This window comes from Canis lupus, chromosome 24 (assembly GCF_048164855.1).
Source record: "Canis lupus baileyi chromosome 24, mCanLup2.hap1, whole genome shotgun sequence".
In the NCBI taxonomy this organism is placed as follows: domain Eukaryota; kingdom Metazoa; phylum Chordata; class Mammalia; order Carnivora; family Canidae; genus Canis; species Canis lupus.
Genome location: NC_132861.1, coordinates 14137868 through 14151391, shown reverse-complemented (window position 1 = coordinate 14151391; position 13524 = coordinate 14137868). Strand labels below are relative to the sequence as shown.

The 13524-nt window shown below is 38.6% G+C and overlaps 1 protein-coding gene across 8 annotated transcripts in view; it reads right to left on the bottom strand.

Annotated features, from left to right (window-relative positions):
- USP12 (ubiquitin specific peptidase 12) overlaps positions 1-13524 on the bottom strand; it is a 145929-nt gene continuing 132405 nt past the window's right edge. For all 8 annotated transcript variants that reach the window (XM_072795684.1, XM_072795685.1, XM_072795689.1 and 5 more), the window contains 3 exons: positions 8132-8329; positions 4467-4545; positions 1-3186 (listed from right to left, as the gene is read on the bottom strand). In XM_072795684.1, coding sequence (XP_072651785.1) covers positions 3085-3186; positions 4467-4545; positions 8132-8329 — 379 coding nt within the window. In that variant the 3' untranslated portion in view covers positions 1-3084. The remainder of the gene's footprint in view (positions 3187-4466; positions 4546-8131; positions 8330-13524) is intronic.

Here is a 13524-nt window from a genome sequence, read left to right as displayed (position 1 = left end):
CACAAATAAACCAACTTTAATAGATATTATTTCATATTTATATAGCGCCTTCAAGAACCTTAGATGCTTTACAGACATTATATCTAATTAATCCCCACAACAACCCTGTGAGGTAGGTATTACTCCCATTTTACAAGATAGGGAGACTGAAGCACAGAGAGGTTAAGTGACTTGCCCAAGGTCACACAGTTAAATTCACTGAAGAGCCAGGACCGGAACGCCTTAGCCTCCCAGCTCCCAGTTAAATACCTCATGAGAGAAATCTTTAATGAAAAGTATCCTTAAAGAAAGTATCAAGAGTAGTATGTTATGAAAGTGAGGCCTTTCTACTGCCATCACAGAAAAAGAAAAAACCCGATACTGATGGTTAAGAGGCAACAAGACCCATATATTACACATTTCCTTTCTCCCCTTCTCCTGAAGTCTCATGGCCCCTGTCTTAAGCAATCTTCTAAAGGTAAAGTTTCCAAGACAGAAACCATACGACTTAGCAGTGAGACTTAATTTAGAATATTTACTTTCAGTTACGATAATTTATAGAAATTTTTATTCCAATATACAAAATATGGGACAGCCATCCCAACAAACATGTACATAGTTAGAGAGCAATCAGCCACCATTTACAACTTAACCCCGCCCTTCATTTCCGTCACAGTCAACCAACACACAACCTCACAATGCTTTCTAGATGGGTCACTTTTCTTACTAAATACCTGCACTTTTTTCCCCCAACCCTAACCCTATGTTTTTAAAGTATACTGAGTTTCTGATAAGCTTCAAAACATTTTATGTAGATGCAGCTGAACGAACAGTAAAAAGGAAATTGAGAACTATCACCCCACAGTCCCTCCCCTGACAAATCATACTATCAAACACCGTGTGGATGTGAACAGTGTGTGACTACCAAGGAACTCAATAAAAATGCTAGAGCTTGCTTTAATATGAAATGTAACCTTGCCTTTTACTGTGTTTTTTAAAATGCAAAATGTAGAAACATGGCGCCGTATTCCAATGCTGGACCTCTATGCAAATGACTTCATCTATCTTTCTTATCCATGCTGTGGCCTGGCTCAAGCACAAATGGACTCAGCCTCACTTTACGTCTTTCTCTGTGCCAAAGGCTGTGGAAACACAGCCTTGAGTGCCAAGACAATTTGGTTTAAGCCCTCAAAATAAAAAATGTATCCACTTCCACGTCTGTGACCTTCCCCACATTCTCCGTCGTGATTCTCTGTGCAATGTTGCCATCAGGCAGGCTCCATAATTTGTATAAACCCCCTCCAGCCAGCATAAGGCTTTAGCAACTCTAATCTTAAAAAGTAACTTGTCAAAATACATCATAATTTTCTCCCAGCACATCTTGTTTCAACAGCCCAATTAGCCAAGTGACCCTGTTAAAAGATCAGTTCATGGAACGAATAGGTGAAGTCATTTCCTGAGCTAAAAGATACAGATAATAAATGTTAATAAATAGCAGCAGACAAAAAAGTTTTTCGTTTTTTTTTTTTTCATATTCAACAGTGTTAGTAAAATAAGTTTAGAAAATTACAGCAATTAAAAAAAAGTTACTGCCTAAAAGGACTTAAAGGACATCCAAGGCCTGATCACTCTTCTGAATATGTATATTCAACTATTTCCTGCACGGTACAATGGGCCACCGTCTGACAACTTACTGATGATGCGTGGGAAAGTGTCAACCGCAATGGTTCACGTACATTTTACATCACATATATTACTTCTTAAAACTCCCAACAGAAGGAAGTCTTAACAAATGCCAGGTTTAATTTCTGAACACTCTTCCAGTAAGATCTGTAAAGATGAAGGGGTGGGGGGAGAGAAAAGGACTTGCTCTGTGTGCTCCTGGTCTGCGTCACCAACACTTGATCCTGGGCGGGTTCGTGGCAGCCACACAGGCTGCTCGGGTTCTGACAGATCACTTCTTTCCAGGGTAGAGAATGACATTTGAAAAGAACGTAACTGCTATGACACGAGGTTTCCAAACATGGCCTCAACCTGAAACGTTAGAGTACTTAAGAATTCTAAAGACTGGTGCACCACTGAGCCAGAACTTCTTTTATTGTTCCAACTGTGACAGGGAATTTTTGATAGCTTTTTATTATACTGAAATTAAAGCTGAATATTGATTTATAAACTATAACAAAAAGGACAAATGTTTAGCCAGAGATATCAGTTCCTCCTGAAAAAGAATATTTACCTCCTCTTGTTGCAATTTTTCTTAAGGTATCCTACGATTTAAAATAGAGTTTAAAATTCACCTTAAAAATAGAAACAAACAGAAGGACTAGTTAAACTGACAAAAACTAATAAAAATATGCTCAAATTTACTGACAGAATCGTGGGCACTTCACACAATACTTAGACTCTACCAGTTTTAAGTAAAATAAATAAGAAAAAAATTATAATTACAAAGCCAGTCTTTCCCCTTGGGGAAACAAAAAGCCACTTCTGACCAATTGTTCCCTACATATACATATACTGTATATTATTATAAGCTTCTTCAGAGAAGCAAAACATATTTGTCTTCCTGACACTGGATTCTAGTTATCTATTAATTTTTACATCAGGAAGGCAACTCCAAGTGTTGGGCCCAAATGTAGTTCTGGTTTACGCTTGAAAAGACCACCAAATACTCCTTCTGTGTATCTGCAACACGGGCAAAGTTACACAGCGTGTGCAATCCTCTCCTTAAGTGATTAATACAACCTAGCACGGATTCCTAGTCTTTCTACTGCACCCCCAAGGAGTTCAAATCGTTATTGGTGCAATTAACAAAGAGAAATGCATGTCAATTACTGGAAGGCTGTTTTACAAGAGGAGCTGCTATCTCTGATCTCACTTCCTTGTTGTGTGGAACTGCAGACAGCATGATACCTGAGCAAATAAATCAACTACCATGATAGGAAGAGCGTGTTAATCCACAGTCTTTGCTTTATTGTGTGCAAAGTGTGCTACTGCCCCCTGAGCTTCCTGCATTTCTCTTTTCTTGAAAAATCAGTGCTTGATCCTTTCCAAAATAACCAGAGAAGAAATGAGGCAGAAAGTATCTCTTCATCACGGTCCCTCTCAGTCCCGAGACTGATAGAAAAGGATGTAACCAGACTCAGAGTTCTTTGAGATATCTGATGTCAACCCGTAGAATTCTTCAATAGCTTGTGCATCTATTTTCTGTGAGGTAAAATGGAAACGTTAGTACAGAAATGAGCTCCTGGAACTGCTTTAGTTCAGTAAAATCTTCCACATTTCTTAGAATTGTGCTTTTTCCTTATCTTTTTTCTTGGTAATTACACACACACATATTTAATTTGCCAACATACAGTGTAACACCCAGTGCTCATCTCATGTGCCCTCCTTAGTGCCCGTCACCCAATTACCCAATCCCCTTATCCATCTCCCCTTCTGCGACCCTTCATTTGTTTATAAAACAGCTCTGCACAATAAGAAAGGCTTAAATTAAAAAGACTGATCATGTCCATACACATTCTCACCAATGTTGAAGCAAACAGGGCTCTCATATACTGCTGGCAGAAACGGAGAATGGGACAGAGACGCTGGGGAAATGTTTAGCATTATCTTTTAAAGCTGAACATACAGCTACCCTTTCATCTAACAATTCTATTCCTCAGTAATAGAATTACCTGAACTATATGAAACCATCAATTCCCAACCATTTGTGACCTACAAAAATGGCTAAATGGCAATTTCGTATGGTCCTACCTAACGTACACCCAATAAAAATGAGTGTGTGTGTGTCCAACAAAAGACTTAGATCTGAGTGATCGAGGCAGTTTTATCGGTAATAGCAAGGGACAAAAAGGCACATTTCTACCTTGTTATATCCTTACAAGGCAACCAAAATGGACAGCTAGATACAAAAGAAGTCATACTGGAGAAGTCCATTTATATTCAGAGGTAAAATTAATCATAATGATCAAAAACAAAATACTGGGTTCAGGGAATGGTGGACAGAGGGGAGGAAAGCCATGAGAATTGACCAGGAAGAGGATGGGGGTGGTGGGGCTCAATAAAGAGTGTTGAAAATGTACTCAGTCTTCATCTGGAGAGAGATTACTCTGTGTGTGTGTGTGTGTGTGTGTGTGTGTGTGTGTGTGTGTTCGTGCATTCACATACAAAAAATTCAAGTGTTGCTTAAGATTTGTGTACTTTCTGTATATTATGGCTCAATAATTTTTTTTAAACAATGAAAGATTGTTTTAAACTAGCTCTCTTGTTGAGGGCTTTTGTTTTATTCTAAGCATTTTTAAGGTCACCTGACCATTCAAGCATGAGGATTGGTTGTTGGGGACAGTAGGAATCTGACTGCAATCTGAAGACCTCGACATTTGTCCCATACTCGTAACCTGTCATATGAATGAGAAGCTGGGAGAAAGAAGAGTAAAATACACACATAACTTTGAAGAAAGATAAGAAATTCAGGAACTACTTACTTCTACAATGTCGTCATCAAACAACAACCAAAACTCATGACTCTTAACTATTGCAATATAATGACCTCGATTGGGACCACTAAAACAAAGAGAAAGAGAAGTTAATTTTATACAATGTTTATTAATACCATTCTTCTATGCCCTCAACTTCATGTTCTATAAAGTAGGATAATAACTGAAACTGACAAAAAATACTCCTTTATCTATTCTTCCCCAAAATATCAAGCTACATTGCTGTGAACTGGCATTCAATTTTAAAATCAAGTAATTATTACTCTACTTTGAGATATAACTAGCATTCTATTTATATAAAGCTATGCTATTCAAATTATTTGTTGTATCTGTAATAATTATTTTTAAAATAGTTTTCAAATTTGTTTCTATGAAAAATTTAAATATATCTATTTTTTAGCATTTTGAGGGAATGACAGGGGGCCACAGCCCCCCAAGCTAAACTATAGAATAACGCATGTAGAATTTTTTTTTCTGTCTTATTCCCTTGGCCATAGTTTTTCTCTTGAGGAAAGAACATGCGATGCCTAAAAAAGCAGATATCAAATCTATAGTTCTAAAATCAAGCTTGACCTTCATAAACTTCTTTAAAAATAAATGACATTGTATAAGGATTATCAGTGCTATTTTTAAGTACCTCGATCTTAGCAACATTATTTGAATTGTCTCTGCATCTCATTTTAAACAATTCTGCGATAAAGAAATCTAGAAATGCATAAAAATGCAAGTAGGATTATTTCTAAAAAATGCTTTATAAAGGACATGGCAAAGATTTTAATCTCTCCCAGTTTATGTATGACTTATTATAAAAGCTTCTATATAATTCTTTATTAAGTTATATTTCTGTTGTAATTATTATAGAATTTGAGGTAATTTTTGATACAAATTGTGGTTTATGGTGAATATTATCTTAAAAGTAGCAACATCAGATAATAGAATAAGCAGCATCCTGTGTCTGTCTAGGCTCCTCTGATCCTGCTAGGTGAGACGAGTACCTTAGGTGACAAAATGACAAAAACAAGAGTACAGAGGAAAATGCCTCAAAACTTTCTTTTAATGCTTTAAGGCTTTTAATGCTAAAACAAATCTTAAAAAAATAAGCTATAAATATGTATTTATATTTTCCCTGTTTCTATAGGGTTCCTCTAAGAATTTTTTTTTTTTTTTTTTTTAATTTGTAAGTTGGTGAACATGAAGAAAAATCCCAGAAAGGCTGAGGAACAGCACCTGAGGGAGAGGGAGACAAGTGGGCTGAGGGCTGGTAGGTATGAGACTGCAAAGGGTAGGAAGCATTCTCCTTTGGCAAAGAGGTAGTTTGAACAACAAACAAAAGTTAATTACAGAAACTATAATAAGATGAGGGAGGGCTGAAGCTAATAAATTTATACCTAAGAAAGCTGTGAATTAGGGATTTGCATCCTGAACAGAAAAAACACTCGGTTCAGTACATATGAATGCCTCCTGTATTGGTTGCTGTGGGGATTAGAAAGATACCAACAATGCCCGGCCCTGAAAACACTGTGACTACAGCAGAGAACCCTCCAAAAACACAATACAGGGCCAAATAGGATATAAGAGTAGAGCTGCAAGGGTCGTGCAACCGACATATCTCATCCAGCAAGAGAGGAGGTGGGAAGGAGAGGGCTGAGGAGTCAAGGGGACCTGAGATGGGCTGCAAGGATCATACTTAATGATTCTGCAAGCACCTGCTAGAAATCTACTATGCCCTAGACGTTAAGGAGAGAGAACATGTAAGCTGGACTGGCACAGACTTAATAATGATGAGCATCCTCCAGAGTTGAAGGATGTGGCCAAAGCACACCCTTTATCCTTGCAAATGAAATATAACTATGAATAAATCTTATAAATAAAAAATAAGAAAGATCTGAAAATGTTATTTATCTTTTGTTAATGGACAAATTATTTCCTGTCTTAAGAAGTGTCTGTTCTCATAACGGAAAAAGACCTACAGAATGATAAATACAATAGAGTCCCAAAGCAGTAAGTAATGGCTAGCAGTGCGCAGCCAGCAGTTCTGTGAACACAGAGGCTTGGCACAAAATGGAGCCGGGCTGGACAGGACAGAAGACCACCCAGGATATCCTCCATAGAGGTTTAAAGGGCTGGGGAAGGGGAAAAGGCAGGGGGAATAACAGTGAGAGAAGAAGGAGTGCGGCAGGGGGCTCTGGTTGTGATCAGGAATCTCAGAGTTCGTGGCCTCGTGAGTAGAGCAATTCCAAAACTCTATCATAATCTAAGCAGACCGAAACTACTCACTGTTCCCGAATTTGAACAGGCTAAAGAACAGTAAGGGAGGACCTGAAAGGGCAACATGATGATGTTGTTATTGTTATGCAAACGTAGCAGCAACTAAGTGATGTGCATTCCCCCTTTAAACCTACACCACAGCAAGGTCGTTAATTAATATTGTTTCCTTTTTAAACAAGTGAAAGCCGGCACTCAGGGAATTCTGTATGAAGTCATACCAGCCATAAATGGCAGGATCAGAACTGAAAGCCAGGTTTCTTGGACTCTAAAACCTCTGGGTTCAATCACTGCACCAAGGCTGTTTCCTCCATTCAGATGTCTCTACCCTTCCTTTAGAAAGAGAATGTTCCAAACATGGAAAAGGAAGATTACTGCTGAGGATGGGAGACTGGGAGGTAGGCCTGACAGGGACAGTGGAATTACAGCAAGGTGACCACCCTCCTGTGTCCTTACAGGTTCTGAACAGAAAGCTGGGAGGGACAGCTCAAGGTGAGAACGTCAGGGACTTTTTTTTTTTTCATTGGCTGTAACATGCTGTTGGTACAAGCTTCCCCAAGCCATGGGGAAAAGAATGAGTGTCTCTTTTAAAATTATTACAGGAAGGCAGCCTGGGTGGCTCAGCAGTTTAGCGCCACCTTCAGCCCAGGGTGTGATCCTGGAGACCCGGGATCGAGTCCCATGTTGGGCTGCCTGCATGGAGCCTGCTTCTCCCTCTGCCTGTCTCTGCCTCTCTCTCTCTCTGTCTCTCATGAATAAAATCTTTAAAAAAAAAAAGTATTACAGGAAATTCTAAACAATCAATGAAGACTGCATGTTCCAAATATAAATTTTGATTGTGTGATGCTCCTGTAGTTTTGAGAATTTTTTGAGCTATTTTATAAATCCACATACACAGAATGACATATCATACTAAACTATCAGGAAATAAATATACTGACTGACAAAATTAAAAAAAAAAACGTGTCTTTAAAGATGATTTCCAAAGCCATCTTAAATGTTTTCATAACCATGAACAATTAATCTCAGAAATAATTTATTTCGCAAAATCTATTTAGGCAGCATCATTTTTACCAACAAGAGGGAAAGAAAGAAGAAAAAAAGAAAAGAAAAAGAATAACAAAGAGGTCTTCAAGTTCCTTTATAGTACTATTTATAGAACAATAAAAATAAAATTTGGGCAATAATGTTTCAATATATAAAAGCTTAAGGAGGAAATAAGTACACTGTATCTGAAACACCCCATTTTGCAATCAAGTTACCCTGATACTGAAGCCCTGAAGGATAAGGAGACCCCGAAGGTCCGCCCTGGAAGCACCCGGGACGATCCCGAACACCTGCCCCAACGGCCAGAGAGCCTCGCAGGCTCATCCCATGGATGCAGTTACCTTCCACAGTGAACCACCACAGCAACAAGGTCGTACATTCTGTCAGGATTGGTTGCATCGCCAGAGGTGTTAAACAGACGAAGTTCTAAAGGAAAAACTACCCGGTAAGACAGTTTTGTGTATCGATGAAGTTGATCCATGTATTTAAACCTCTTCAGGTGCAGAGCTAGAATCATGGGCAGTTTTTTAACTTTCATCCTATTCAAATAAACATGGAAACAAAATTTCATGAAAGGCATTCATACCACGTCCTTAAAAGAACTATCAAACTTTATGACTCTAGTAACAAACAGTTTTAACGGTTGCTTTTAATAGCCCAGCACTGCCCACTTTTGCATAGTTCTACCAATTATTTTTCTATTGGCGAAGCAACATTCTAAACATCTTAAGACTACCCACTCTGCCCATCACCACCAAACGACATAATCTGACTTTGCACTCCATATGGCTTCAAAATAGACAGACTGGCATCAGTTTTTTGTTAAGAAATCCTTATTCTGGAATACAGATCCCTAAGGATAAGACTAACTGCATACGATACCAATGATGAGTGGAGGAAAACCAATTCCTTGCAGCTGCTTAACTTCTTTGGATGTGAGACTGAAAGCCATTTGTTCTATCAGTCTATATAATTCATAATGGCTGGAGAATGGGGCACAATGAGAAAAGCATTAAAGACCATTCCACAAACGGTGTTTGGCAGAGATAAGAAATAACTCCATATTCAGAATAATGACTACATGTATTCTAGAAAGAGAGTTAAATAATTTGCAAATTTAGGAGATAAGTCTTTAACTATAAAACAACTGGTTATCCTCCACATTCTAAATAATCTTTATTGTACCCTTAAATGCCATTTCTCCCTGACATGACTTCTCTGCTCCTACTTTCCTAAAGAGTTTATTCTTCTGAAGGTTCAGCTCAAATGTTGTAATCCCTGGCATAAATAACTTCCCCATCAGCACTTCACAGAATCGCTGTATGTGTGTGTGTGTGTGTATACACAGTTTATGACACCATAAAATATTTAGATTATGAGTCTTTCTCTTCTAGGATCTGAGATCTTGGCAGGTAGAAACCTTTTTTTTTTTTTTTTTTTTTTTGTCACTTTATTTCTCTATCAAGCAACATGCCTGGCACATGACAGATACTTGACAAATGTTGTGGAACCGAATTCTCTATGTGTTCAATGAAGCAAAACACTTTTCATAATTAAAAGATGAAATTTATTAAGCCATTGCCTCTAATGAAGTGAAAACAAGAACCATTCTATAGCACTACACTAAATCTGCATCCCATAAATCTTAAATGTGGTGGGCAGCTTATTTTTCCAGAAACATTTACTATTCTACCCTGGCCTTTGAAAAACATTAGCAAGAATAAGCATAAGCAGATAATCATTCCTATTAAGAAATCTAGCAGTAAGGATTCTTTATGGCCTTTGCCTCAGTAATTCCACTTCCAGAACTGAAATATATCATCTCAAATGCAAGATTTCTGGAAAAAAAAAATCACATCTAGAGTTATTTTATATTGTGAAAAACTGGGAAAATCCTAGATATAGGCATATCAAAGATATTGTGGGTTCAGTTCCAGACCACTACAGTAAATATCACAATAAGGCCAGTGAAATGAAATTTTTGGTTTTCCAGGACATACAAAAGTTAGATTACGCTATACTGTAACTAATAAATGTGCAAAAGCATTATGTCTAGAAAAACAATGCAGATACCTTAATTTAAAACTATCTCATTGCTAAAGAAAAAGTAAACCACCATCTAATCCTTTAACAAGTCATAATCTTTTTGCTGAAGAAGAGGATCTTGGTTCACTGTTGATGACTGTTGACTCATCAGGGTGGTAGCTGCTAAAGGCTGGGGTGGCTGCAGCAATTTCTTAAAAGACAACAATCAAGCTTGCCATCTTGACCCTCTCTTCCTTTCATGAACAATTTCTTTGTAGCATGGGATGCTGTTCAAGAGCATTTCACCCACAGAACTTCTTTCAACCTGAGAGTCCATCTTTCAAACCCTGCCGCTGTTTTATCAGCTAGGTTGATGTAATATCCTAAATCCTTTGTTGTCACTGCAACAATCTTCACAGCATCCTCACCAAGAGTAGATTCCATTTCAAGAAACCACTCTTTGTTCATCCATAAGCAGCAGCTCCTCATCCGTTTGAGTTTGATCATGAGATGGCAGCAATGTGGTCCCATCTTCAGGCCCCACTTCTAATTCCAGTTTTCTTGCTGTATCTAGCACATGTAGTTACTGCCTCCACTGACGTCCTGAACACCTCCCCTCCAAGTCCTCTGTAAGGGTGGGAACCAACTTCTTCCAAACTCCAAACAATGTTATTTTGACCTCTTCCCATTTTTCTTAATGGCATTCCATTTCTAGAAAGTTTTCCATTGACTGCCCAGATCCATCAGAGGAATCACTTTCTATGGCAGCTAGACTTACGAAATATATTTCTTGAAAGACTGGAAAATCAAAATAACTCCTTGATTCCTAGGCTGTGGAATAGATACTGTGTCACAGGCAGGAAAACATTCATCTTGTTGTTCATCTTCATCAGAGCTCTTGGGTGACCAGGTGTATTATCAATGAAGAAACAATATTTGAATCTTTTTTTTTTTTTTTTCCTGAGCAGCAGGTCTTTACAGTGGGCTTCAAATACTCAGTAAACCATGTTGTAAACAGATGTGCTGTCATCCAGGCTTTGTGGTCCCACTCATGGAGGACAGAATAGATTTTGCATCATTCTGAAAGGCCCTAGGATTTTTGGAATGGTCAATGTACACTGGCTTCAACTGAAGTCATCAGCTGCATTAGCTCCTAACCAGAGAGTCAGCCTGTCCTTTGAAGACTTTTCTAGCTATGAAAGTCTTGATGGCATCATCTTCCAACAGAGTTGTTTTGTCTACATTGAAAATCTATTTTTTAGATTAGCCACCTTCATGAATTACCTTAGCTAGACCTTCTGGGTACCTCACTGCAGCTTCTACACCAGCATTTGTTGCTTCACCCTGTACTTTGTTCTGGAGCTGGTTTCTTTCCTTAAACCTCAGGAACCAACCTCTGTTAGCTTCAAACTTTTCTTCTACAGCATCCTCACTTCTCTCAGCCCTCATAGAATGACAGAGTTAAGGCCTTACTCTAGATTGGGCATTGGTTTAAAGGAACACTATGGCTGGTTTCCTCTTCTGTTCAGACCACTCGAACTTTCTCTGTATCAGCAAATAAAACTATTTTGCCTTCTTATCTATCATTCATGTGTTCACTGGAATAGCACTTATAATGCCCTTCAAGAACTTTTGCCTTTGCACTCACAACTTGGCTGACGTTTGGCACAAAAGACCCAGCTTTTACTCTGTCTCAGCTTTCAACAGGTCTTTCTAAGCTTAATCATTTCTAGCTTTTGATTCAAATGTAAGAGACGTGACTTTTCCTTTCACTTCAGCACTTGGAGGCCACTGTAGGGTTACCAACTGGCCTAATTTCCATATTGTTGTGTCTTGGAGAACAGAGGCCAGAGGAAAGGAAAAGATGTGGAAGGATGGCCGGTGGACGGAGCAGTCAAATCACACATTTATCAAAGAAGCTCATCATCATATTACGGGCACTGTTTGTGGTACCCCCAAACAGCAAGAGATATGTAGCTGGATTCAGTTTGCTAATGTGTTGATTTTCACATCTTTGAAATATAACAAGAGGGGTATTACTGGTCTGTAATTTTCTTGTAATACCTTTGTCAGGTTTTGGTATCAGGTTTATGCTGGTCTTAAAAATGTGTTGGTGATCATTCCCTCTTGTATGAAGGAGTTTGTATAAGATTTATTGTGCTTTGCTTTATTGCACTTCACAGATTACTGCCTGTTTTTTTACAAGTTGAAGGTTTATGGCATCCCTGAGTCAAGCAAGTCTATTGATGCCCGTTTTCCAACATACAAACCTCACCTGGTGATGATATAACAGTTCTACTAAATAGAATGATGATTTTTTTCCTCATGTTTTTTCTAAAGACTAATAACTGTAAAAATGGGAAGATTCCTTTATATTTTAGCAAAGTAATAATAAATATGTAACAAGTATCTTAAAATATGGGATCCCTGGGTGGCGCAGCGGTTTGGCGCCTGCCTTTGGCCCAGGGCGCGATCCTGGAGACCCAGGATCGAATCCCACGTCGGGCTCCCGGTACATGGAGCCTGCTTCTCCCTCTGCCTGTGTCTCTGCCTCTCTCTCTCTCTCTCTCTGTGACTATCATAAATAAATAAAAATTAAAAAAAAAAAAAAAAGAGGACAAGCCTTATAAAAAAAAAAAAAAAAAGTATCTTAAAATATTAGCATAGTATATTTCTCCACCTGAAGATTTTGGATTGCTAGCCTCCAGAATTAGCAAAGTAATAATAAATATGTAAGAAGCATCTTAAAATATTAGCATAGCATATTTCTCCTGAAGATTTTGGACTGCTAGCCTCCAGAATCCTAATACATTTCTGCTGTTTATAATCCACCCAGTCTACAGTGTTGTGTTCCAGCAGTCTCAAAGGACTGAGGCAGGGTATGTGTGCCAGGGGTGGTTGGGGATGTTGACTACAATGTGGCGACAAAATACTCACTGCTGACATGACACTAACCATGAGTAGGACCTGCACATGGAAGAGTAAGATATGAATCTAGTTATGAAAATGGAGCAAATGGGAAGAACTTGCCCTCAGAAATAAGAATCTCAATTACTACATCAGGGCAGCAGAGACAGTGGCCACGATAACTTGATGCTGAGTGGCCTAGGCACTGCACAAGTCTTCCCCAATGCCTCATACAGACAGCACTGGGCCTGGAAGTGGGTTAGGCTAAAGATGGCATCAAGGGAGCAGGGAGTGAAGAGAGGAAGGATGTGTATCAGAAAATCAGGTTGGCTCAACTCCCTGTCCAGCCACTCATGATCAGATCCCCATCTAAGGCAGAGAGGAGGGACAGAGGAGCACCACTCCAGCACCAATCCCACCCCAATGCCCAGATGACAGGAAAACACCACCTGAAACAAAGCCATCAAATCCTCTCATTTCAGTTCCCCAGGGACATTACTTTGCTTTTACTCATATGCTTTATCCACCCATTGGCTAACAGCTTATGGTTGTTTCACCTACATTTACCAAGCTGGTATTTTTCCTGCACTGTGCTATATATAGTTCAACAGGTGTGCTATATAAAAAGGAGTCTAGTCTATGTGCAGGTAAATTCTGTATAAAGCTAGATAAAAAGATAAATTTATATATCTATTATCTATTTATCTATCTATTATTTATCTATTCTGAGGGTCTCCTCAGAGTCTATAATATGAAGCATGAATAAATAATGAAGAGGAAACTTTATTATATAGCAAATTCA